The sequence below is a fragment of the Microcebus murinus genome, chromosome 7 (assembly GCF_040939455.1).
Source record: "Microcebus murinus isolate Inina chromosome 7, M.murinus_Inina_mat1.0, whole genome shotgun sequence".
NCBI classification, from domain to species: domain Eukaryota; kingdom Metazoa; phylum Chordata; class Mammalia; order Primates; family Cheirogaleidae; genus Microcebus; species Microcebus murinus.
This window is the reverse complement of record NC_134110.1, coordinates 42,974,167-42,998,709: the sequence shown is the minus strand read 5'-3', so window position 1 is coordinate 42,998,709 and position 24,543 is coordinate 42,974,167. Positions and strand designations below refer to the sequence as shown.

Sequence of the window (24,543 nt, the reverse complement as noted above, 5' to 3'; positions counted from 1 at the left end):
CAATACAAAACCACAAATACTGTATGATTCCACTTATTTGAAATAACAGGAAAACGCAAATTCATAGAGACAGAAAGTAGATAAGAGGTTACCAGGGGCTGTGGGAAATGGGGAGGTATTGCTTAATGGTTCCAAGTTTCTGTTTGGGGTGAGGAAAAAGTTTTGAAAATACCGTTGATGGTTACGCAGCATTGTGCATATAATTAATTGTATACTTAAAAACTGATATAATGGCAAATATGTCATATATATTTTACCATGATTTTTTTAAAAAACTGACTCAGATAATAAAATGGAAAAAAAAATCACTGAAAACTACTAATCACTGCTAACTTTTATTTTTGTATTCAAGGACACAATCAACCAGGAGAGAAGGGTTCTTTTGCTCTGTCAAATAAATATGTTTAAAAGCTAGCAAACATCAGAGCAGAATTTTATCAAGCCTATAAAAGAGATGGGGAAAATGTATTAATAGTTATTTACAGCTATACAGTTAACATATTGCAAGGAAACATAATATAAATATATTCCAAGACTTCATTTCCAATACTTGACATTTCAAATTTTGAGAACATTAAAATTATTGTCAAACAAAACTCAGACCACATTAGCAATGGTTTAAAAAAGGGAGCAATTTAATCATTATAATACAGAGTGCTTTAAGAAGTTTTTAAACATGTAAAAGAAAAAACAGCTTAGTGCATTCAATTGTTAAGTCTTTACATTGCTTCTTTTTTAAAAAAGTTAACAGTAGTATGAAAAAAGCCACCCACAAAGCCAGCTGTCTGAGTGAAGAAATCAGCTAAATTGCAGCATTTTGGAATTACTAATAAAGCTATAGTTAAAAAATAAAAAGTTTATAAAAATGAAAGCAGCATGCATATTCAAGGCTTTTTCATAACATTTTCATTAGCTGACAAACATTTAACCAAGAGCTTAATATTTATTATTCATTATATTAGATAAAATAAACTGGCCAAGCCTACTACAGCTTGTCATTCAGAAAAACATGTTAAAATCCAAAGCTAATTAAACCGAATATTTCTTCTATGAAGAAAGCACATTTTGAAAAGTGGTCCTATGGTCACAAAAGAAAGGGTTTTTCTCAGCATGAATCAACAGCACCTGTCTTTACAAAGTTTATAAGTTAGTATGAACTTTCAGTGTCCTGATATGGCAAGAGTTAACAGTTAACGCTCCCATGATTTATAACTGAAAAGCTAACTTTTAACTCATTATGATCAGTTCAGAATTTTTTCTCTATTCAATGAAATTGTTATATGAAATAGAATTTCACCGAAAGATAATTCTTGAAAATCCTGATCTGACACCTGTACAAACATATCTGATTTCCACGATTGTAAGAAAACACTAAGTATATATTTACTACATGATTCTTTTTCACATTTTTGGTGCAATATTTATTTCAGAGTTTCACCCTGTCCAAATTCTCATGCCAGTTTATTTTCCTTCTTCAATATTCTCTTTCATTTAATAAAAATAAAATCAGCTTCTAATGAAAAAAGTAACAGAAGAATTATAAGTAGAAATAGTGGTATCCATGAATGTGTTTAATTAAATGAAAGATCCAATTATTAAGGGCCAATGATACCACAAAATCTTATTGTTTCAACGTGTAAATAAGTTGTTTTTACACTTAAAATTGTATAAGTTCATGCACAACTTTTAATCTTAGTGTAGGGCCTAATAAATAAGACATAGAAATAAATCAGGGTTTGGTTTTTTATTCCCATTTCTAACAATTTTTACTCTGTGTTTGGTCACTCAAAGTTCTAAGCTTATTCACATATCAAAGCATAGAGGCAATGAAGTCCATCTTACTAGACACATAGTATTAAGCTGGACAAAATATGAGGACAAGCTCTAGTGGTCATTAAACCCCCTCAGAAAGTCTAAGATTCAGAATGTCTCCATCATATTAGAATAAAAATGTACTGTATTAAAATTTGAATTTTTACAAGTTGTTTTTTAATTAGTGTTCTATTTACATTGCAGAACTTCCGCCAACTGCAGTAGTTTAACTTTGGCACAACATTAAGTTCCGTTTCTTTTGGGTATTGGATCCTGGTTTTTGAGAGTGTATATGCCCCAAAACGTTTTCAGTGTCATCAAAGATTGGGCCCATTCACAGTAAATCAGACATCTTGAGTTGAAGAATTGATTCTCCTTCAACGTTTTAGGCAGCTACAAAAGAAAAACATCATAAAAAACTGAAAATGTAAAGAAAACCATATTTTTATTTTTGCTACTTTTAGAAATAAAAATTATGCTAATTAGCCATGAAAATACATCTTCTGTATCCTCTTATTAATAGAGATCACTTGTAACATACATCTTTTATAATGTGCTAGACTTTGTGTGCAACTCATATATGTGTGTGTGCACATATATGTTCTTCATATGCCAGATTTGTTTATAAACATTTATAACCTTTATGTAATAATTTATAAAAAATTTATTAGCAGGAAGTATATATTTCATTGTCAGTATTTATAATAAATAGACTGAAATCTACTAACTCTCGTATTTTTTTCTATTTACATACAAGGCTGGCATGTGCAAAAGATATAATATATATGGACTTCACTTTCTGTAATAACTACTTTGGGAAAGTTCTGGCAGCTTATTTTTTATAAATTGAACCATATTTAAATGAAGAAATAACTCTTCATAAAGAGAAACCTATGATGAATCCTCTTATAAGTAAAAAATTATTAAGCCAATAATTTGATAATTAATGTATTTTATATTTTTATAATTTTGTGTATAAGTAACCTACATGATAATATTTTGAAAACTGTAGCTTTCTGTGAATTTTCTGACCACAATTAGTATCCACTACAGTGTCAATATTAAAGATATAACTTAAGAATTATCCACACAAACTTAAAGATCAAACTAAACTGTACAAAAAAGTTCACATTATTTTTAGAAGATTGAAACTTCCCACAAAATCACTGCAGAGGCTACAACAATTCACTGCAGCAATGAATTTGCTGATTTAATCTTGGCCGAGTGCACATTTTTGTGTTTAGCAATGAAAAAAAAATGCCTGTTAAAAATATTTTATGTATCTGGGTCAGAAGAAAGCCTGTCCTGAAGATTTCTGACATTAGGAAATGGCGGGCTGCACTTCAGGATAAAGCTGTACAAAACTGTTTAACTTCTTGTGACTTACTACATTCTATCCTATAACCTGGGATGAGATTTATACTGCTTATTAAAACAGATACATTTTTAGTTTCATCTGTTCTTCTGTCTTAAAAAAATGTTAATGAAAACAAAACCTGAAAAAAGGATCACTAAGCAATAAGAATAGTGCCTGGCACATATTAAACTCTCTATAAATAACTGTTAAAATAAATAAAACCAGGGAGAAAACATAGGAGAATTAAGGAAAAACTGCACAGAATAAGACAGCATATCAGTAGAGGATGGGGTAGAGTGCAAAAAGCCAAGGAAATAGGTAAGAATGCTCATCTGTAAAATAATAATGAGGCTCTATGCTTCATTTCCTCCCACACTGCTTGAGAACACCACGGTAATTTCTGACAGCAAGATGCTATTTGGACTACTGACAGACATACACAAACATTTCATGACAACTGCATTGTTTTCAAAGTAATGAGCAGTGCAGAAAACTCCAAAACAGAGAATAAGAAAGAATAAAAATCATGTTATTGAATTGCACAATTATTAACAATTGAGTCCTAACTCCAACTCAGGTATCTGATTTGTAACTATAGTTCAATTTTGATTAATTCAATTTATATAAGGTTTAAGGAACATGCCAAAACCTTTCAAATTTAACCATATTTATTTGTACTTTTTATGACTACAAAGATATATTTTTAACCAAATATAATGTTTGTGCTGGTAGCAGGTTTGTTTTATATCAAAGAATGAAAAGATATTTTAGGCTATAGAGTTAATTTCATACCAAATCTGCTATTTGCCTTTTAATCTCTATGACAGAAATAACTTATATCACAGTTTTCAAACACAGACGCCACCTAAGCAAACATGAATTTATTTATATATGGCCTAGAATAGACCTTTGACTTTTAGTAGAAAAAGATATTGAATAATTTGAATACATAAAGCATTTTGAACTCTAGTTAAAAATCTAATAAAGTTTTGGGGGCAATACAATGAAGAAAAAAAAGATACCCATTTTCACCTAGTTTCCTAAAACTGAGCAATCCTCACCCCTGTGGTAAGTCTTTCTTTCCTTCGGTAAACTTTTCCCGTTCTTTTTAGTTTTCGTTTTTGAATTCTTTCCTTAAATAGGCAAAAAATGAAGCTTTAGTGAAGGGAGGGTTGCAAGAAATACAATTTAGTCATCTTTAATATTTATTTGTGAATCCCCCTCACCTACCAGTCTCCCTTCTTAAAGAATGGGTAACTTTCCCTTAAAACAAAGTAAAAAACAGTTCATGTGAAAAATAAATAATTAAAGCAGCAATAAACTCCATGTAATAAATAATCACAACAACCAAGCTACACATGATAATAATTTATCTCTTGGCTATACTAGTGGTACCTAGTCTCTTATTAGGGAAAAGAAAAACTATTTCAGGAAAAAATATCAAAAGTGAAGATGATTGATACAAGGTGACTGTTCAAAATGCATGTGGTTGATGAATATACACTCAATTTAAAAACTTACATTTCAGTCATCTGATTTAGAAAGCTTCCGCTTCACATGTCGTGGGGGTTCCCAAGTGTCACTATCATCTGTTTCTTCTTCATCTTCTTCCTGGTCATCAATAACTTCATCTTCCTCCTCATTTTCCTCAAATAATTCTATACCTAATTCTGATCTTCTCTGTCTTTCTGCAAACCACTCTCTGACCTGCTCATAGCCCATGTGTGATTTGTTAACAAGTTCATCAAGGTCCTGCTCATTAAGAAATTTGTGCTTCAGGTAATAATCCTTAAGGATTGCAGTTCCAGTTTTAAATTTTATGAGTGACGGTCCCCTGTCCCAGTTGTTAATTCTTTTGCTTCCTCTAGGCCGCCCACGAGGTCTTCCTCTTCCCCGTCCTTTGGGTCTCCCTCTCCCTCTTTTCCTAAGGGAAGACAGACCATTCATACTACTTGAATTGGCACTTTGATAGTAGTAGTACCATTTCAAGTTTCCATTTTTCCAAGCATAACGGGTGTCCCCAAACCAACTAACTATATCTGTTCTAGCAAGCCCGCTTTCTTTGGCCAACTTATCATACTCTTCTGGTGATGGCCACTGTGTTCGAACAAATGCACTTTTAAGCATGTGCAACTGCTCAGGTGATTTTTTACATATCTTGCCAGTACTCCCTGACTTAGGTGCACCAGCCTCATCTACGGGAGAAGTTTCCCCAGCTTCTTCTTTGGAACTGCCTGCATTACTTTCATCTATTTCCATTTTCTCTTCCTTTAAAGCTTTTGATTTCTTCTTCTCTGTAAACCAAGCATCGATTTCTCTTCTGGTAAGTTTGGTTTGCGCTCTTAACCTATTTAATTCTTCATCTGTAAGTACGGAGCTGTTGAGAAAACTTGCCTGAAGGACACGAAGCTGCTCTGCAGTTTTCTCTTTAAACTTTTGGGGAGTAAAGTCAGGAAAAGGATTCCAGGATTGCTTATGCTGTGAAGTAACAACCGTTGGGGATTCCGTGGTTTCATCACTGGAGTCTATAATAATGGTGGTAGAGGAATCGTTGTTGAGATGTAAGCACTGATTACTCTTTGAATTTCTCTGGTTGTACCTTGTGTCACTAAACCACTTTTTAATCTCTCCTTTTGTGAGGCCTGTTATTTTCATAAGTCTGATAATTTCTGAATCATGAGGAAACTGATTTTTAAGATAGCTAACTTTTAATTCTGCAAGTTGCTCTTTAGTCTTTTTTGCCCGAATGCCAAATGAATCAGGGTTTACCAATGCAGTTTCATGTTTGACATTTTGAGAAGTTGGAACTGCTGCTGTTGCTGGCTTTGTTTCCACATTAGGCTGAGCAGCAGGTACCTGACTTTTCTGTACATGTGTTTGATTTGGAACCCCTGCCACCGTCAAGGCTATAGGTGCTGTTACTGGCAAGGTGTTTGTTCCAGCTACTTGAGTAAGGACCAGGCCTGGTTGACCAACTATTTGGCACGTCTGTAAAATAGATGGTAAACCATTGCTCCCTGTAGAAATGTGTGTAGGAATAACAGTTATGGTCTGAGGTACAGTATGCACTGTTCCGTTGAACTGTTTTCTTCTTGCCTCCTCTACTTCCTCAGGAGTCCAACTAACACCATGTTTTAGGCGTTGGGCTGAAAACCATATCTTGATCTGTTCCTCTGTATATTTTGCTTGAGCAGAAAGAACTGTAATTTCTGACATTGTTGGATAAGGGAATTTGTTGTAGGTGTTAAGTAAAAGGGGGTTGTTATCCAATGCGGCATTATAGGTGGGAATGCTATTAACGGGGATTAAGACTTTGGGAATCAAGTTAGAATTTTGCTGAGCTGACACAGCAGTTATCACCTGTGCTAATCCAGGAAGAACTGCTGCTGGTGTCACTACCGTGCTGGCAGTACTTGGATGTATTCTGTTCACAATGGAAGTACTTGTATTAGATTCAGAAGCTGAAGAACTTGGATTTTCTACAATTTCTTCACGGTCTGATTTGATTTCATTCTCTTTCTCTTCAGGAACGTCCTCAGTTGAGTTATGATGAACTGTAATCCGTTTGTTCTCTACTTTATTTTTCATCATTTTCATGATAGGAGTTTTACTGATAGATATTCCTGAAGAAGAAACTTCTGTAGATTCTGCTTGCTCAGCATTCTCCTCTTTAACAAAACTACCATCGAAAGTCAGATCATTTATTGTTTGTTCAAAGATTGTCTGGTTATTACGTTTCACCATAGTCAACTTAAAATTCTCTTCTCCTGGGTGATATTTCAGGTTATGCTCAGAAAGTGCATCATACCTTTTGGTAAGAAAATTGCATTCAACACAAACATAGGATGAATTTAGCACTACATTGGGATGTTCTGAATCCACATGAAAAGTAAACATATTTAGATCTGGAGTTTGAAAAGTACAATATTTACATTCATAGCCACCTTCAACCTTTTTATTTTGCTGATTGTCAGAATCCACAGATTCATGAACTTCTTCATCACTTGAGATACTCTCTGCTCTGGTGTTTTCTACAGGTGTAAGTACAGGAGGACCTTCATCCAAATCCGATATCAATTCAAGGTCTGGATCTTGTTCACTGGCAAGGACCATGCACGGTATTGTTGATTTTCGCCTGCTTGCCATTCTGATGTTATGGGGAAAATCTCAGTGATGATTTAAAAACATTGAGGCTTAAAACTGTTCAGTATTCTTCATATAAAAACAATGGCTTTTGGTTCTTCAAGTCCATTTTTGTGCTCGTCAAGTCTCATTAGCAGCTTTCTCATGGTGCAATCAAGTAAAGAGCTTATTGTTAGCAGATAAAATACTGCTGAACTGCTGAAATTCTTGAAGCACAACTCCAATCACCTACATTAAAATAAATTTAAAAATGTTTTAAAATGAGTGACTATGATCTTTTATACAAGACAGTTATATTTTACTTATATGAAGTTGCTGGATAGCTTAGTTATAAAGATCTAGAATAAGACAAGAATCAGAAAAAGTCCTCTAAGGATCAAAATAGATGTCTCCAAGCCGACTCAGTGAAGGTCATGTACTGTACTTGTGGGTCAGATCCAAGCTTGTTTATTTGGACTTTTTTAGCCAGCTATATATTAGAAGAGAAGGGGGAAAGGGCCTGCCTTGGCAATCATACTATTATGAATGTGAGATGATAATCTGTTAACTAGAGAAGAACTTTAAAACTATAAAGAGCAGTCACAGATACTGAAAAGTGATGGCCATTAAGTGTACAAGAAATTTAATCCATCACTTATGTCCTCTTATTCCTACTGGTCTGTCTCGTCAGCCCCAAAGCATATTCAACTATGGTAAAATAACAAAGATGCAGGATGAATGATCAAAGTTTCAGAGACATTAGTCTTAATCATTCTCCACCATGCTACTAGAATTTATAAAACACATCAGTCTCCTGATATAGATCCCCAATCCTGAAGGAATAAAGTCCAAACTCCTTGAGGGACATATAATTCCCTTCACAACCTGGTCTAACTTTATTTTGCTGCCTCCCCTCTCCTGCCATCTTTCTCTTTCCATTTCCTTATGCTTCTGGCACACCAGAAATGACCGCCATTCCAGGGACACTCAATGTACTTTCAGGCCCTTGCCCAGGCCCTTCCTTAGGCTGGGACACTTGTCTGTGCATGTTATCTGTCTGCCCCATAGATCACCTTTTCCTTTTCATTTGGTCCCATCTCCTCCCCTGTTAATTTTCTAGTCTAGCACTTACCATATTGTAGCAGAGTAATGTTACATTTCTGTCCTTGCCCCCATATCCATACCTGTGGTCTCATTATAGATATTATGTCCCATACTTTTATTTTTAGTAACAGCTTGCTAGAATTTAGATGTTTGACCCCTCTAGATCTCATGCTGAAATTTGATCTCCCCAGCCTGAGCAAGAGCAAGATCCCATCTCTACAAAAAATAGAAAAATTATCTGGAAGTGGTGTCACTGCCTATAGTCCCAGCTACTTGGGAGGCTGAGATAGGAAGATTGCTTCAGGCCAAGAGTTTGAGGTTGCAGTGAGCTATGATGACACCACTGCATTCTAGCCAGGGTGATGCAGTGAGACCCTATCTCAAAAATAAGAAGAAAAAAATCTGATAACCAATGTTGGAGGTGGGGCCTAATGGGAGGTGTTTGAGTCATAAGGGAGGATCCCTTATGATGGCTAGGTGTCATCCTCATGGTAATAAGTTCTCACTCTATTAGTTCTCCTGAGAGCTGGCTGTTAAAAAGAGCCTGACACCTTCTCTCTCTGTCTCTTTTCCCCTTTTGCCATGAGATTTATACACACCAGCACCCCTTCACCTTCTGCCATGAGTGGAAGCAGCCTGTGACTGTCACCAGAAGTGAATGCTGGTGCCGTGCAATGATTCTTGTACAGAATGCAGAACCATGAGCCAAATAAACCTCTTTTCTTTACAAATTACCCAGCCTCAGGTATTCCTTTATGGCAACTCAAACAGACTAAGACACAGCTTTATTGAGATAAAGTCCCTGAAACTCTGGATCTATCCAAGGATCTTTATATCTTCAATCTAATGCTCTCCCAGCAGAGCTATTCTGGCTGACATCTCACTCATGTCTGCATCCCCACTGTATACAATAAGCCTGGACTGAAGGAGGTAATCACTAAATGTTTATTAAATTGAGCTAAAACGAAGAGGAAAATAGTCCTACAAAACTCTACAGGGCTTGAGGGCATCACCTTAGAGAACAGTAGCTGTAATTCACAATAATGACATTAAGTCATCTAGAAAATGTGAATTAGGATCATAGAAATACATTTTAATAAATTTTGTACCCAAAATATTTAAAATAAAATCCTGGTGCCAATTTAGTTAAAGTTTGTGTGTTTCTGAAGTCTAAACCAAATGAAAATGCATAAAATGAGTAAGTGGTCTTATTCTCTACCACAAATTAGAGCTATTTTAATTTACTAGCATCAACCTTGTCCTAGCTGAAGGGAAGAGCAAAAAGTTTTCATCAAGGATCATAAAGCAAACTTATAACGTATAAGAATCATTGAGTCAGTAAAAGGAGAAATACTTTTAGGAAAGAGAGCTGTCCAAAGAGAGAATTAACCTGAGCTTTGAGGTGGTAATCCTCACTGAATTATTCAAATATAAACTACATAGCCATTTGATGGCTCCAAGCAGCAGATGGAAAGTTGGACTAAAAGTCCCTTGTTCCCCCATATTACAAATAAAGAGCATCAGCTTAGGAATAATAGTGGTATCAGTCCAAATCTCTACTCTCAAAGGAGGTGTCATTCTTTTTTCTATAAAACTCCTTTGATTTCTAAGAGATTATAAAGATATCACTGAAATTTAAAACTGTTTCTTAACTAATATTATAAACTGAGCCAATGCCATCTCCTAATCAAGTAGGGGTTAACCACAATATTTTTTCAAGTATCAACACAGCCATGTGATACTTTTTTCAAGTATGATCACAGCTATGTGATGATTATTTGTCATTAGAAACAGGAATTCCCTAAATTGCTGTAAATCAGTAGAAGAGTAAGAAATGAGCATCACTCACATTTTGGGTCATAAGGGGAAATAGTTGAAAGGCAGAGGAGTAAGCTATTTTGTAACTATTACTCTCCAGGAATCTGAGAGAAACTATATTTAATTGGGGAATACTAATAACTAGAAGTCAAAAATAGAGGGTTTTTTTCTGAAACTATTTTTCCTTAAAGTAGTGGTTTTCAAACCTTTTGCTTTAAGCAGGGGAGCCTGCAACAGCAAATAAGCAACTAAAAAAAAAGAAAAAAAAAAAAATAAGCAGGGGAGCCCTTTCTTCAAACAAAATACTGTGAGAAAACCCAGAGCAAAACAGATAAAAGAGTAGCTGTCTGGCTGGAGGAGGGTGAGGCTAACCTACTCCTTGACCGCATCCTATGGATCTTACAATCTCCATTGCCACTTCTGAGGGGTTCCAAGATGTGTTTAAAAGCTTTTGGCTTAAAAACAAAAAACTTTCAAGATAATATATCAGTTTCATCAAAGTCCACTTCACCTGGCCACTGCTTAGCCATGAAATTTTAAAACTAATCTAGAGTGACTTGATAGCGTCCTTTGGCCTGGGGCATCCAGAGGCAAAGTAACCAGGAGTAACAAAAGATACAGAAGAGAAATCTGAAGAGCTAAATCCCTTTTATTCTTCTGGCTCTCTAGCTTTTGGGATTAAACTTCTTATTTTTTATCTTATCTAACATAAAAATAGGAATATGCTACCAAATTATTACTTCTATTTTTCTTCCTACTAGTTCATTATTCAGATTGGCCAGTTAGTAAGAATTTAAACAGATATAAACAAATTTTAAAAGTTCAAATATTTTTTGCTAGAGTCATGAAAAGTACAAAATACTCATACATTATATTACAACCTAGTGATGTACAACCAAAATTGTGCTTTTTCCTTTGAAAACATTGGCCTTGGCAATTTACTTAAAATTAAGTAAGTTACTTAAAAGAGAGGCTTTTTAAAAAAAACTTTTCAGTAACACAAAAATCTGATTAGCTTGAGTGTTATAGGTTGCATCAACCTCTGGTTACTTCTATATTCAATCACATAGACTTGAGAAATATTTGTTCCTCTTTACTCCTAAAACTGCTCACTACAACCTACCTTCGGGTTCTCCCTGATTTCCCTAATGAAATCAGGGTCAGTGTATTATTTAACATATTTCTAAAAGGAAACTGAGAATTCCCAAAAGAGCTTCAAGATTTGGTCCAAAGGCTCAATTCTGCATAATGTTTATAGTCTAAAAATAGACTTAAAGAGCAAACAAAGGCATCCTCGGGGTTATTATAAAGTCATGATTTTGGAGGAAACAAGGACCTTAATACAATTGCCCCATTTTTATGGAAGAAGAAACCCAGGCCTAAAGTAGTTAATTCACAGAGGCATTGTGGTATAGGGTAAAACCACAGGTTTTAGAGTCAACTCTATCATTTAGTGGTTAGGTGACTGGAAAAGCTACTCAATTCAACCTCAGTTTCTCACCTATAAAACCAAGATTCTTCAATTCAATAAATTCATTCAACAACTACTTGTTGAATGTCAACCATGCCAAGACTGACTCTGGTCTGTCAGGTACTAGCAGTGGAGCAAGGAAATCAGGCAGTAAACAATTACTTAGAATACCTATGATCAATGCAGTGAGAAAGGAAGTGTCAGGAACTATATGAGCACATTGCAGGAGGCTTCTAGAAAAGAAGCAGAGAAGGAAGGCTTCCCTAGGGGAAGTAGAATGGTGTTATCTACCTTAAAGGCTGATCAAGTAAAAATGCTTTCTTCACCTACTCTGGTACATAGTAGGTGCCTAATTGATGCTATTTTCAGTCCCTGAAAAATTCTTTCAGGAAAAGAAGAAATACAATTTACTTAATAATATAAAGTCATTGTTTTTTTAAAGGAAACCTAATCCGCTGATAAGGCACAAAATTGAATGAAAAAGCAAAAGGAGTAAAAATACAGAGTAAGAATTTCTATGGTGTGGTTCCAATTCATCTCCCTTTGTTATTAAAACCCACTAGGACTAGGACAGGAAAATTGGCATACGGAAATTACTATTAGCTGACAAGCATCACATCCTCTATTTGAAGGTCAACTCAAAACAGAGCTTAAAATCAATTTGGGGGAAGCTTGTACTATTTGTCTATAAAAAGAGGTTAGAGGTCAGTTGCACAACTGAGTAGCTGGGTAACACTGGAATTATTATAAAACAGTTAAAATTAAGTCTGCCAATAAAAGAAAAGTATGCTCTAGATGCATCAGCACTGTATATATAATTACTTTAAAAAATTGCTTTCAGTTAACATTTTAGTAGAGAAATATGTTTAAAAAACTAGTCAAATCAATTAATTGTTATACTGCCATTAAAAATAATAACCAATTGAGTAATTAAGGAATATGGAAAAATTACCCATTTACTATTAAATTTTTTTAAAAATCAGAACAAAATTTGCCTATTAATTATAATAACTGTGAGGAAATACGTTTGTGTGTGGACAAAGACTAAGTAAGAATATATAAAAAAATTTCACGAGATTATGGTGAAATTTTTATGTGTGATATTTACAAGTTTTTCTTAACATTGTCATAATGTTGTTGTATTATAAAATAGAACCAACTATGCCTTAAAATTACAAATAGGCTAAAGTATTTCTATGGTCATTTGTCTTAAGCTAGAAACAAAGTTTCTTTTCTATTTTTAAGAAAAATACATGGGCTATATAAAGGTTTTTCCAGGGGATCAGGAATCCATCAGTATATATAACATTCAGGTATATCCCAGATGGTTTTTGGAGCTGCTGCCATGCTCTGAGAATTCAAACTGGTTCTAAGAGCCCTCCAAATCACCCATAATCTAGAGATCTGGCCAAGCCAATTTCCATGGATCTAGCTGTATCCTGGCTCTTCTGAGGGTAGGATGCTCTTCAACCAACTCATGATTCTGCACTCATCAAAATAATTACATTTCTCTACAGAAAAGCATTTAATAAAAATAAAGTTTATGCCACCACAATATAAAAATTTTGGCAGTTCTTATACAATTTCTTTTTTTATGGTTACAAAGAAAGTCTGCTTAGCTCTCCACTATATTTCCAAGGCCTAACAAAGTACATGCTAGGACTCCAATAATATTTGCTAAAAAATTTTTTTAAATATATCTATACTGTGTATTATAACATACATTTTACTTCATTAAATTAAACACTTATTTATAGAAGAGTTATAAAAACAATTGGGCTTGCTTTACAATAGATTACTCTCCATGGTAAAATCCTTACTAATAAAAATTACCTTAGTCATTACAGTATTAAAACATTCTTGAATCTAAAACATTCTGTTTATTAAAATATAGGAACGAACTTCAACAAACATTTACTAACATCTAAAATTCTGTTGTAATAAATCAGTTTTATGTATGAATAGAGTATATCTAAATTTGTGGACTCCTTAAAAGTAAAACAAGGGAGATGAAAACATTCAAAAATTATTCCTGCAGTGAAATTCGGGAGAAAGGTCATAGTTCTTGTAAAGATAGCAAATGCAAATTTGCACTTAGAATCGTTACTTCTCTATTCCACGAGAAAACTGTATGTTAGTAGTGTTCTACTACATTTTTGAAAAGATTAAAAAGTCTTCAATGTAATACACTATAAGAAGTTAGTGACTGCTTCAAATTCTGTGCTATTGGAAAAACAGTCTAAAAATTTTTATAATTAAGCAGAGCCATAACTGCATTGAATTTCCAAGCCTCTATTTTTTTTGGCTGTCTTTTACTTCAAATTAAATGATTAACAGATAACAGTATGTTGGCCTAGTCAGCCACAAAACCACATTACTTTGGTAAAGATTTTATGTCAATAAAACAAACTTTGTTTTTAATACAAATTTTGGGGCAAATAAGAATATTTAGAAGATACTATAGTTTTTAAGGATCATGTTACCTAGCATCAACTAAATAAAACTGTTCTTAGGTAGCAAAAATACATACACTGAGAATACTTGGGAATCAGTATATATATATATCCCCTGAGAATTCTTAGGACTCTGTATTCTAGTTAGTTTAATTTCTCCCTCTCTAAGTCAGGAGTTCTGTTTAGCCAGCTGAAAATATTTATTTTTATATGTTTGTATTCAAACTAAAAGTTACAAATCCATCAAAGTCACAGAATGCCTAAATAGTAGGAATAAATAATGGGGTCAAATTAAAACAAAGGGTATCACCATGTTTTAAAAAAAGTAGCTTTTACACACTTAAGGCATTTTCAAAGTTAAAATATTTAGAAGCAATAGTCAAGTTCTTAAAAAAAATTAAATTAGGAATTTGACAACCCAAATTTGTATCTACAATAAATGTTTTTATATTTATTTATTTTTCCTCCTTCTCTCCCTCCCTCCCTCCCTTCCTCCACAACAAATGTTTTTAAAGATTACTGGTAACCTGGAGTCATTACCTGCAAGATAAATCTTGAGAAAACTGCCAAAAAACAGTCTCAAGACAATAAAAAAATCAAGTATTAAAGTGAATACAGAAACAGGAATGAAAGTGATAAAAGTGAAAGCATATAAGAAACTGTGGCCAAAGATATTATAAGTCTAGAGGATCTCTCTGCTGATGCTAATTAAGGCTGAAAGGTTAAGAAACTCTATCCTCTCTACCTGTTTTTTTCCACTTGAGAAAGTGAACCTTAATGATGCCAAAGATTAAAAGAAGAATCCAAGCTGGAGAGATTTCTCTTGGCAAGCTCTGAGCCCAGATTTGAGGAATGAAATGTCTTTTTGAAAGGTCTCTCTCTCTCTCTCTCTCTCTCTCTTTCTGATACTAACATCCTAGTTTTCTACCCCCAGCTGGCATGTAGATAGGTATGCAATACATTGAAAGTGATACATAAACTAGCACTATCGTGAAATCTCCTATCTTGTTAGTAGTTTGCCAATGTGATCCAAAAGTAACTTTCTGATGAAAATAGTTTTTCCCTACTTTTTTCAAGAAGGTGTGTTAAGTCTTTCACAGCAGTCTAACACAAAAATTCTATTCTTAGCTCTAAGCGAGATTATCTCTGAGAGGCTGAAAAACCATTCATCTGTTCATTATCATCCCTATTTATAAAATAAAGGTAACCGTTATCTACTTGACTGAGAATACAATGATTCAATTTAAAAAAATACTTTGAAAAATAATAGTAATTAGTATTAGTAATATCAACTTGTAAGAACTCTTATCAATTTTTTAAAAATGAAAGGAAACCACCACATTAATGGTTATCAAATCTTTCCTAGTATTTTCTGGAATCATCTAAAATAAGAGATTAATAAAGTATAAATATTTCCAACATATAGTATGTAATCTAATGCTTTTTATAAAACCAAATTAATTAGATAAATAAAATATAAAAGCAATTATGTACAAATATATCTAACTACTGGTATGGTTAATCTAAATAAAAGTATTTAATTAATATCCTAATTTTTATCATTATAATCAACTATTATTAGTAGCCTATATATTATAAATATAGTTTCAGGAATTGTTCTGTTAAGAACAATAAAATTTCTAAATCAATTTCCCCAAACTAAAGGTCCCTGCCTTCATGATGTTCATATGTCTTGTTTACCTATTCACACAGCACCTGATACAGTACCTCATGCACAGCAGATTTTAGCAAATATTAATTGAAAAATCAATTATAAATATACCATATAAGATTTATTATGAAATGTTATGTTGTTTCCTTAGAAATTAAAGCAGTCAATACTCCTAGTTTTTAAAGTTTGAAAGTATATTTTTAACAAAAGTATTAAGCATATATTTGCTGATTTTTAAGGAAAGCTTTTAAAAACTTTAGCCTAATACAGTACCATGGGATCTAAAGTGAGTGCATTCGGTATCTGAGTTTTCCCATACCAAAACAATGAAACACATACTTGCCATAGCTTCCTCAGCATCCTGCCCTTTGTAAGGGAAGGGTATCCCTTCTAATTAGGAGGTGTTTAGCTCAGGCCATCATTACCAACAGGTCCAAAGTAGCTATCTGTCTTCTCCTACAAAAAAAGTAATATCATTTTATTAATCTAAGTATGATTTAGCCTTAGTCAGGAAATTTTACAGTTTATGCTTTGGATTTTTAAAAATAAATATAAGTTTGAAAAAAAATTATTTCCTCATAAAAATTTTAAAAGGACCCTCTAAATGCCAAACCCAATACTGGCAGAAAACACAAAATTTAAAACTATACATTAAAAAACTCTATTTATATTATACAGAACAATCAAGTAACTATTAGACTATTTTTAATAAAATTTCAAAATGTGAGTATATGCAGTCTGTAATATGAAAGTTAATATGTAGAAATTGGAAAATTTTAAAAATTAGTACACAAAGGTTATGAAAGACAACTTAGTTAAACTAAGAAGTGGGAGTAGGTGTGTATGTGTATGTGTTTGTACATATACCTACTGATACTGGTATCCTAATTTACTATATATTAATTGGAATGGAGAAGATTATTAATGCTGACAATACAAGCCAATAATAATTGAAATAAACTAGTGGTACTCTACCCCTAAACATGTGGTCATCTAATAGAATAATTAGTATTTAATTATTTAGTTTTTGCTAGAAAGCTACTACCAAATGGCTTTACAATCAGTGCATTAATATTGTGAAATCAAACAAATTGAAAATCATTCCCTAAAAGTTCAGATTGGTGTCCAAAAATGTTGTATATAACCCAGAATAGTTAAACCCATAAGAAAAATTTAAGAAAAATTATAATTGCTTCCGTTATTACAATAACAGTAAATAATGCTTTTGAAGAGTGTTAAAGCATTTTTGTTATTGTTTTCTTTAAGCCCTGATTACTCTGTTTACCAAGTGAATGAATAGTAGGGAAAATTATTTTCCCAAAATAACTTATTTTTTATTTCTGCTATTATTACATACAAGTTTATGAAGAGCCCTCTTAAGTCAAAAAATAATGTAAATATACCAATCCTCTAATAAAATACTTCTATGTTAAGTTAAAGCTTAGGCTGAATAATTACCCTATTTTCATGAAAAGCAAAAGAGCAGTAGCATGCCCAGTGAAATGTCCATCCTGTTATCTCTAGCCTGGGATTCTACAATTTTATTTCCTGGTATCTCCTTGATCAGCCACTCCTTAGCCATTCATCTACAGGATGTGGACTAGAAGATAGGAAACAGCTGCCAAAGAGGGAAGGTTCTTTCCCAAAATGAATTATTAATATTTTTAGGAAATTGGTAACGTATTACAATCCATTCTTAAATGACACAGTCACTGCAAGATGTTTTACTGAAGAAGAGTCTCTTGACAGGGGCTACCAAGACATGTAAAGGCACAAGGCTACTAAAGGAGCAACAAATGAGCTCTTCAATACTTTTGAATGAAAATCATATTTGCCTGATGTTATTTCAGTCTTGATACTAAGATTACTTCATATCAACCATATACATTATATAATAAAAGAGAACAAGTTGTTCTGGCAGTAGACTAGAGCTTGAGCTCTGGAACAGACCCAGCACTATCACATACAGGATGTGTGGCTTTAGACAAGTGACTTAGCCTATATGTGCCTCAGCCCACTCATCTATAAAACTGAGCTAATAATAGTATAGAACTTAATAGGGTTATTGTAAGGACTGAAAGAAGTAATACATGTAAAGTTTTTAGAATATTTCTTGGTAATTGGTAAGAGCCCAATGAACATTAGCAAAGGAAATATTTAAAATTTGCTACTGTTGAAAAACAATAGAAATTTTAAAATTTTTACTGATCTGGGTAACAATCAACTAATAAATGTTATTTGCCATTTCATACCTTTGGGCATATTAAACCATGTTGGAACAAGCTGGCTTTAAAAGGTAGACATTAATCAATCATAATTAACCCTCTCCACACACACACACTTTCTCTGACCTTAGCTTCAAGATGAATCATTACTGTATGACACATTTTAAGGAGTATTTCACAGAACTAACAAACCTCTGATATAAGTAATCTTATCATAGTAATGAGGAGAAATTGTTCTCTTCTCATCATCCCTTAAACTCCCAAATATAGTCCATGCCCAGCAAAGTTTTAACAAACTTCTTTTTTACAATATTGGATAGTAAAAGGGAGTAAACTTAGGATAAAAGAAAAACATAATTATAAGTGAAGTGCTTAGAAATATCAGAACCTCCTATCTCTTCATTTCTTACAAAAACCAAAAAAGGGAAAGAAAGACCTTTAGGAAGGGGGAAAAAAAAGTCAGAAATAAAATGGGAAATATGAAATCACCTAAATGTAATGACAGAGTTATTTTATTTAAAATGATAAATGTATACAGATATGGCTGCCACTTTAATATTTTAATGTTGTTAAGATAAACTCTGATAATATGATTTTAAAATATCTAAAATCAAAAACTAAAAAGCCTACATTAAAAATGATTTATTCAATTAACTCCCTTGAATAAATGTCATTTTTAAACTGCTCATATATACTTTTTTTTTTTTGAGACAGAGTCTCAACTCTGTTACCCAGGCTAGCTTGCTGTGGCATCACCCTAGCTCACAGCAACCTCAAACTCCTGGGCTCAAGTGATCCTCCTGCCTCAGCCTCCCGAGTAGGTGGGACTACAGGCATGAGCCACCATGCCTGGCTAATTTTTTCTATATAGTTTTAGTTGGCCAATTAATTTATTTCTATTTTTAGTAGACACGGTGTCTCACTCTTCTTGCTCAGGTTGGTCTCGAACTCCTGAGCTCAAACAATCCACCCACCTCGGGCTCCCAGAGTGCTAGGATTACAGGCATGAGCCACCGTGCCTGTCCAAAACTGCTCATATATACTTCTTTTCCAAAGTATATCATCTTATTTGTTTAGGCCAAAGGTGTATATTAATACTTCTTAAATACAGTATATAATATTGATTATATAAAATACCAAGAGTAAGTATCTTTTAAGACCAAACTTGGCAACTACATAAAAATTTACATATTAATATTTACTTTAAAATTTAACTGTATAAAATACAGATCTCTTACAGCAGCAGAGCTAAGCCTAAAAAAAAAAAAAAATAAAATAAAAAAAATAAAATAAAATACAGATCTCCAAAATGTAAACTCAAATGCATATCCTGATTAGTAATCCAAATTAGCAACTTCATTCATGCAAATCTGGTTATTCATGACTACAAATATACCAAAGCAGCAAGCATACAATAAAATATATCAATAATAGTATAGAAACATGGGCTCTTATTCCAAGGCTAGTATCAAAGTTTTTTTAAAAAGAAATATAATTTACTTTTGAAATTACATAGGATTATTTAAGAGGATTTTAAGTTCAAAAACCATGTAATACTGGCTATTATCATAAACAGTGCAATAGGTAATTTCTAACACCTCACTGAATAACTGCATTGACTATGTATGATATTAGATTAAAAACTAGCTTTAGGTACTGAACTTTCAATATTGTTAATGTTAATGTAAGTGGAATCTTATGGGCCCAAATCCACAATGTTGTAACATAAATAAAAGAATTATTTCCTCAGCTACATTTGTGATCATTTTAATAATTTTAAAAGTACTTTCTTAAGTATTAAGCCATAATTTATGGCCAACTAAGTCTCAAATATCACATTTTGTGCTCAATTAACATAAGAAAGAAAATACATGATACATCATAACATTACCTTTGTCTTAATGTGAAATAATACAAGAGGAAGAAAAAACTTCAAAATGAAGCACCTTACCTATGCTATTAATTTCATTAATAAAATAACTGTAAAATTTTATTCACATTTATTGAAAAAAACAACTTACAAGTATCATTAAAGGTGAAATAATTGCCACATCATTTGTGAACTACCCTCCAAATCCAGTGAAATAATAAACTCAGCTATAAGGGAAAGAAATCTAATAAGTGTTCACCAGCACAGGCACATTTATGTTTTCAGCCTTAGCATATTTTCAAACCATCTGGCATCAATGCCTCTCTGGTTCACCCAGCATAATCTGTTCAGAATTGAATATAAAACTAGAGCTACATGCACATTGGGGAAACCAAAGAACAACACACATGTATAAAAATGTTCCAAATGTGAAGTTCTAAACCAGTTTATACTTGAACTGCATCTTTAAAACATTTCCATTGATGATGTCAAACCTCCTTTGAAAATACAAGAAAGGTTCAAGAAATCTCTCTGAATCATCGCTATCATTGGTTACCCAAGTCTTACTTTAATTCTTTTTTTCCCATTTTAATCCTGATTGTTTAATAAAGCATTTGAAGAGGGACTTCAACAAAAAAGATTCACTGGTAAATGAAATGCTATCATTTTTATATTGAAATCACCACAGATTATACATTTTACTTTACATAAAATTAGTCTCCTTAGCCCTAAAAATGCTTTGAGAAAGAAAAGGAAAACTAAGAGGAAAAAATATTGATGAAAGCCCTTTTTCTTTTATGTCCTCTCACTGAATTATTGTCACTGGCAGCACGAACTTTTTTTTTTTTTAATTAAAATCAGGAGTCAAAATTGCTATTTTAGAAATTAAAATAATCTATCGGCACACTAGGGCCAATATCCCTGTTACAACCAACTCCTGTAACCCTTACTACCAGCATAAAAACAAAGGACTTTTTCGAGATAATTTTTCAAAAGCAAAGATTCACGTAGCATCATATAACACAAATAAAATCTTTCAGACAAAGACTGAGAAACAATGACCAACACCAACAATCTAAAGGTGCACTTATATATGTACACATAAACACACACCACACAGACCTCAACTCAACAAATAATCACTATTCCTGCTTCTTCCTCCCTGATGGTCTTCCTCCCTAATGGCGAACTACTGTATATTTCCCAATCTTGTGATTTTCCCTTTTCTGCTATCATATTACCCTCCAAGAGAATTGCTTCTTCTTTTCAAGTTACGGGGACTCTCAACCTATTCACATCACAAATTCTATTATCCTGTGCTTACATTTTTCTCTCAAAGATTATCTCTGGGCATCTTTTTTTAAACAGCTGCCATGAGATGACAGAAAGGTGCTATGGAATTCCTGATCCGCCCAATCTCTTCCCTATATTCCTAGTCTATCACCTCCCAGTTCCTATTCCTAACACACCTGCCCCAAGTCTCTCATTAATGCCTTCCAGAGGCTGGGAAAATCACTAACCTAAACTAAGGATGTCAAACGGAATCTTTTTCTTCTTCAGGGTTATGCTCTTTCCTTACTGTTACACACGAAGGAAGCGGGGGAAGAGGTATTGAAACAAAGAATTTCAAGTCCCTTTACCTCCAACTTTGGTGTAAATACCTAGGGAAAGGGCATCTGCCTGGGCTCTTCTTTCCTGCCTTTTAGCCCCGTCCCGTTCCTCTCACATCTTTCCAGTCCTTCATTCCCCAGGAGGAATTAGTAGATTGTTTCCTTTAGGCCATAAGGTTTGGAAGATTCCCTGTGTCAGGCTCTCTCTCTCTTACCCCCCTCACTCTCGCTACTGAAACACAGAGAGAACCTTTCTACCTTCTCTAACTTCTCCCTAAATCCCAGGGTTTCCTCAAAATCGTAATATAGTTCTTAAGGACTCAACTCTTGAGTCTTCCCCAACAGAGCCTGGCCCCGAAACGGGTGCACAGCCTTCCTTGAACTAGGGATACAGACTTCCCCCAAAAGGTTTCGGGGGCTCCAACCCCAAAGCCAGTGCACTCAGCCGCAGCAAGAGAATCTCTCCTTACTCTCAGGAAGACTGAGTCCCCACGCGGTGGCCACACGCCCCCGGAGGGCAGCGCTCCTGACCTCCCTAGAACTACCAACATTCCTGGGGTCCTCCATCCCTGCGGCGCCCCCAGCCCAGGGAGACCCAGTCTTTACTACCCTCAACAATCCCAAGTTGCTCGGTCTTCTCTCAAGCAGGGGGGCGAGGGGGAGCTGAGATTTTCCCTCCCCGCCCCCAAGCTCCTTCAGCGGCTGCAGAAACCCCGAGAGCGCGAAGGAGGCTGTGGGACTGTCCCACCGCGGCGACTGCCCAGCGGCAAGGCAGGCCCTGTCCCTCCCCCTCGGATGCTCGGCGCTGGGTCCGCCCCGCTACTCAGCGACACGACCCGGCTCAGCCCCCAGGGTCTCTGCCCTGGGGCGGCCCTCCTCCCGCGCGGCCCGCCTCTCCCGGCTAGCCTTGGGCTCTGCGCCCCAGGTTCCCACCCACAGCCCGGGACTTCGGGCCCGCTGCTAGCCGAGCCGGCTCGCGCCACTACCTGCAGGGGCCGCCGCGCCTCTCAGCGCCCCGCCGCCGCCATCTTGCATTTCAAACCGGCTGCACTTTTCAGGGAGTCAACTCTGACCTGTGAACCCTAAACCCGGAACTGCTCGGCGGGTCCGCAGACGGGCCTCGGCAGCTCCGGGGCCCCAGCGGAGCGTGCGGACCCGGGATGGGGGTGTTAGGAGAGGTGCGCGCCCCAGCGGCCGTCGGAGGTGGAGGGGAGAGGTAGAGAGCCGGCCGAGGCGGGGCCCTCACGCGCGCGCGCCCAGCGCTCCCAACCCCGCGCGGCGTCCGGCTCTCCACGCCCTGATCCAGCAGTTCCACTAGGGTCCGATGGGACCCCTACCCCGGAGATAGGCGCTCCGCGGGAGGTAGGGTGCCGCCCCGCCCTCCTGTCAACACAAGCCCCGCCCCACCCACGGAAGCCCCGCCTCTTGTCGGCGATAGCTCCGCCCGCCTTCCACAGAAGCCTTGTCTTCTCTCGAGTCATTCCAAAAGGCAGCCCCGCCTTCCGGGCGCTCCGCCTTTCTAATGTCACCCCCTGGATCGTGAGGGGCGGGCATGCTCTCCCACTCAGACGTCCCCTTGTCATGCCACGCCCCTTGTCATGCCACGCCCCATCTCATGGTGGCAGTGGGGCCCGAGCCCCGCCCCTAGGCGAAGCCCGCCCTCTGTTAATGGGCGTCCCGCCTTCCAGAGGCCCGCGCGCTCCGGCCGGAGGCCCCGCCCCCTGTCAAAAGTCGCCGCGCCCCTTGTCATCTGCAGCGCCACTTCTTGCCTCCGGTCCCCACTGAACCTCGAGCGCGGCTCCACCCGTTGACACCAAAAGTTCAGTCCAACCCTACTTCGAACCGCCGTGTGAGACGGAGCCTCCTCTGCTGCCTCTGCCCCTCAGGAGTCACTTCTGGGGGGCTTTCTTTTCAAGCCGGGGCTCCACGTCCCGACCACCTCACCGTGAACCGGCCCTGCGGCGGCGGCCGGCTGAGGAGCCAGGCTTTCGGGACAGCCGGACGGCGTCACCGCCCCGCCACTCCTTTTCCCTTCAGCCCCACATCATTGTTAAAATGAGGCAGAATACAAACCACAGCAAAGAGAAACCACTCACCCTCTGGGCCACTCCGCGCGCATTCCCGGCCCTGGACGTGGGAGAGCTCTTTGGCGCCTTGACGTTTATTCCCCACCCCCATCCCCGTCGTGGACCCTTTGTGCTTTGACAGCGGTGCTCCACTGAGCCACAGTAATCCTAAATATGCACCTGCTTAAAGTGAAAGTCTGATTGTTGAAATCAATGTACACCAGCGTCTTTTTACTCATGGGTTTCATCTTAGAATCCTAGAACCCGTGTATGCTGAGGCTTAATCTCATAAGCAGAAGTATTCAACCCTGCAACGCCCGTTATTTACAACACAACAAAAAATTTAACACCACTTTACTCTCCTGGAATTAAATTTATAATGTAAACTACCTATACAAATAATTTCAAGAAACCAACGTAATGTTCTAGTAATATAAAGGCAAAAGAGAAAGTAGTTTATAATTAAATACTATACATACTAATATCAATAAAAATTGTAAAATAATAGATGTTTCACAATGTAAATAAAAACTCTGGCACTGATAACTGCAAGACAAAAACTGCCCCCCCCTAAATTTCAATATGCCCCCTAGGGGCAGTACTGTCCCTGATCAAAACCTCTGCTTAGGAATTCTCTCTGGGGAAAGGAAATGCTTCAAATACAGAAATTCATTCCTTTGTTTATGCGTTTAACGATTAAATTTTTAAGCACCAGTGCACGACGCCAGGCACTGTGGGAGATGTAAAGCTGAGTTAGGTGATACTCCTGTCTTCCAGGAGCTTACAGACTAGTAGCCAAGCAAAACACATGAGCATAAAAATGTATCAAAGTGAAAGTTGTGAAGAGATCAAGGAGTGATACAAAAAGAGACCCCTTTGGGGATATGGATTGTTGAATATAAACTTCCCATTCTCCCCCTTCCCTTCCTTTCTTCCTTTTCTTACTCTCCACTTCCTCTTTAT

The 24,543-nt window shown here is 36.2% G+C and overlaps 1 protein-coding gene across 2 annotated transcripts; it reads right to left on the bottom strand.

Moving 5' to 3' along the window:
* Window positions 1-614: 614 nt before the first annotated feature.
* Window positions 615-22,892, bottom strand: ZHX1 (zinc fingers and homeoboxes 1). 2 transcript variants are annotated; one of them, XR_001148604.3, is made up of 5 exons: window positions 22,501-22,892; window positions 16,149-16,265; window positions 4,691-7,540; window positions 4,202-4,302; window positions 615-2,205 (listed from the first exon to the last, which is right to left on the bottom strand). XR_001148604.3 is itself a non-coding variant. In XM_012743327.3 (4 exons), exon 3 carries the CDS (start codon window positions 7,313-7,315, stop codon window positions 4,694-4,696), a length of 2,622 nt encoding a protein of 873 aa, XP_012598781.1. In that variant the 5' UTR covers window positions 7,316-7,540; window positions 16,149-16,265; window positions 22,501-22,891; the 3' UTR covers window positions 615-2,205; window positions 4,691-4,693. The 2 variants fall into 2 exon arrangements, 1 of the variants encoding a protein (XP_012598781.1); XM_012743327.3 differs by lacking the exon at window positions 4,202-4,302 and having other exon boundaries at window positions 22,501-22,891.
* Window positions 22,893-24,543: the final 1,651 nt, after the last annotated feature.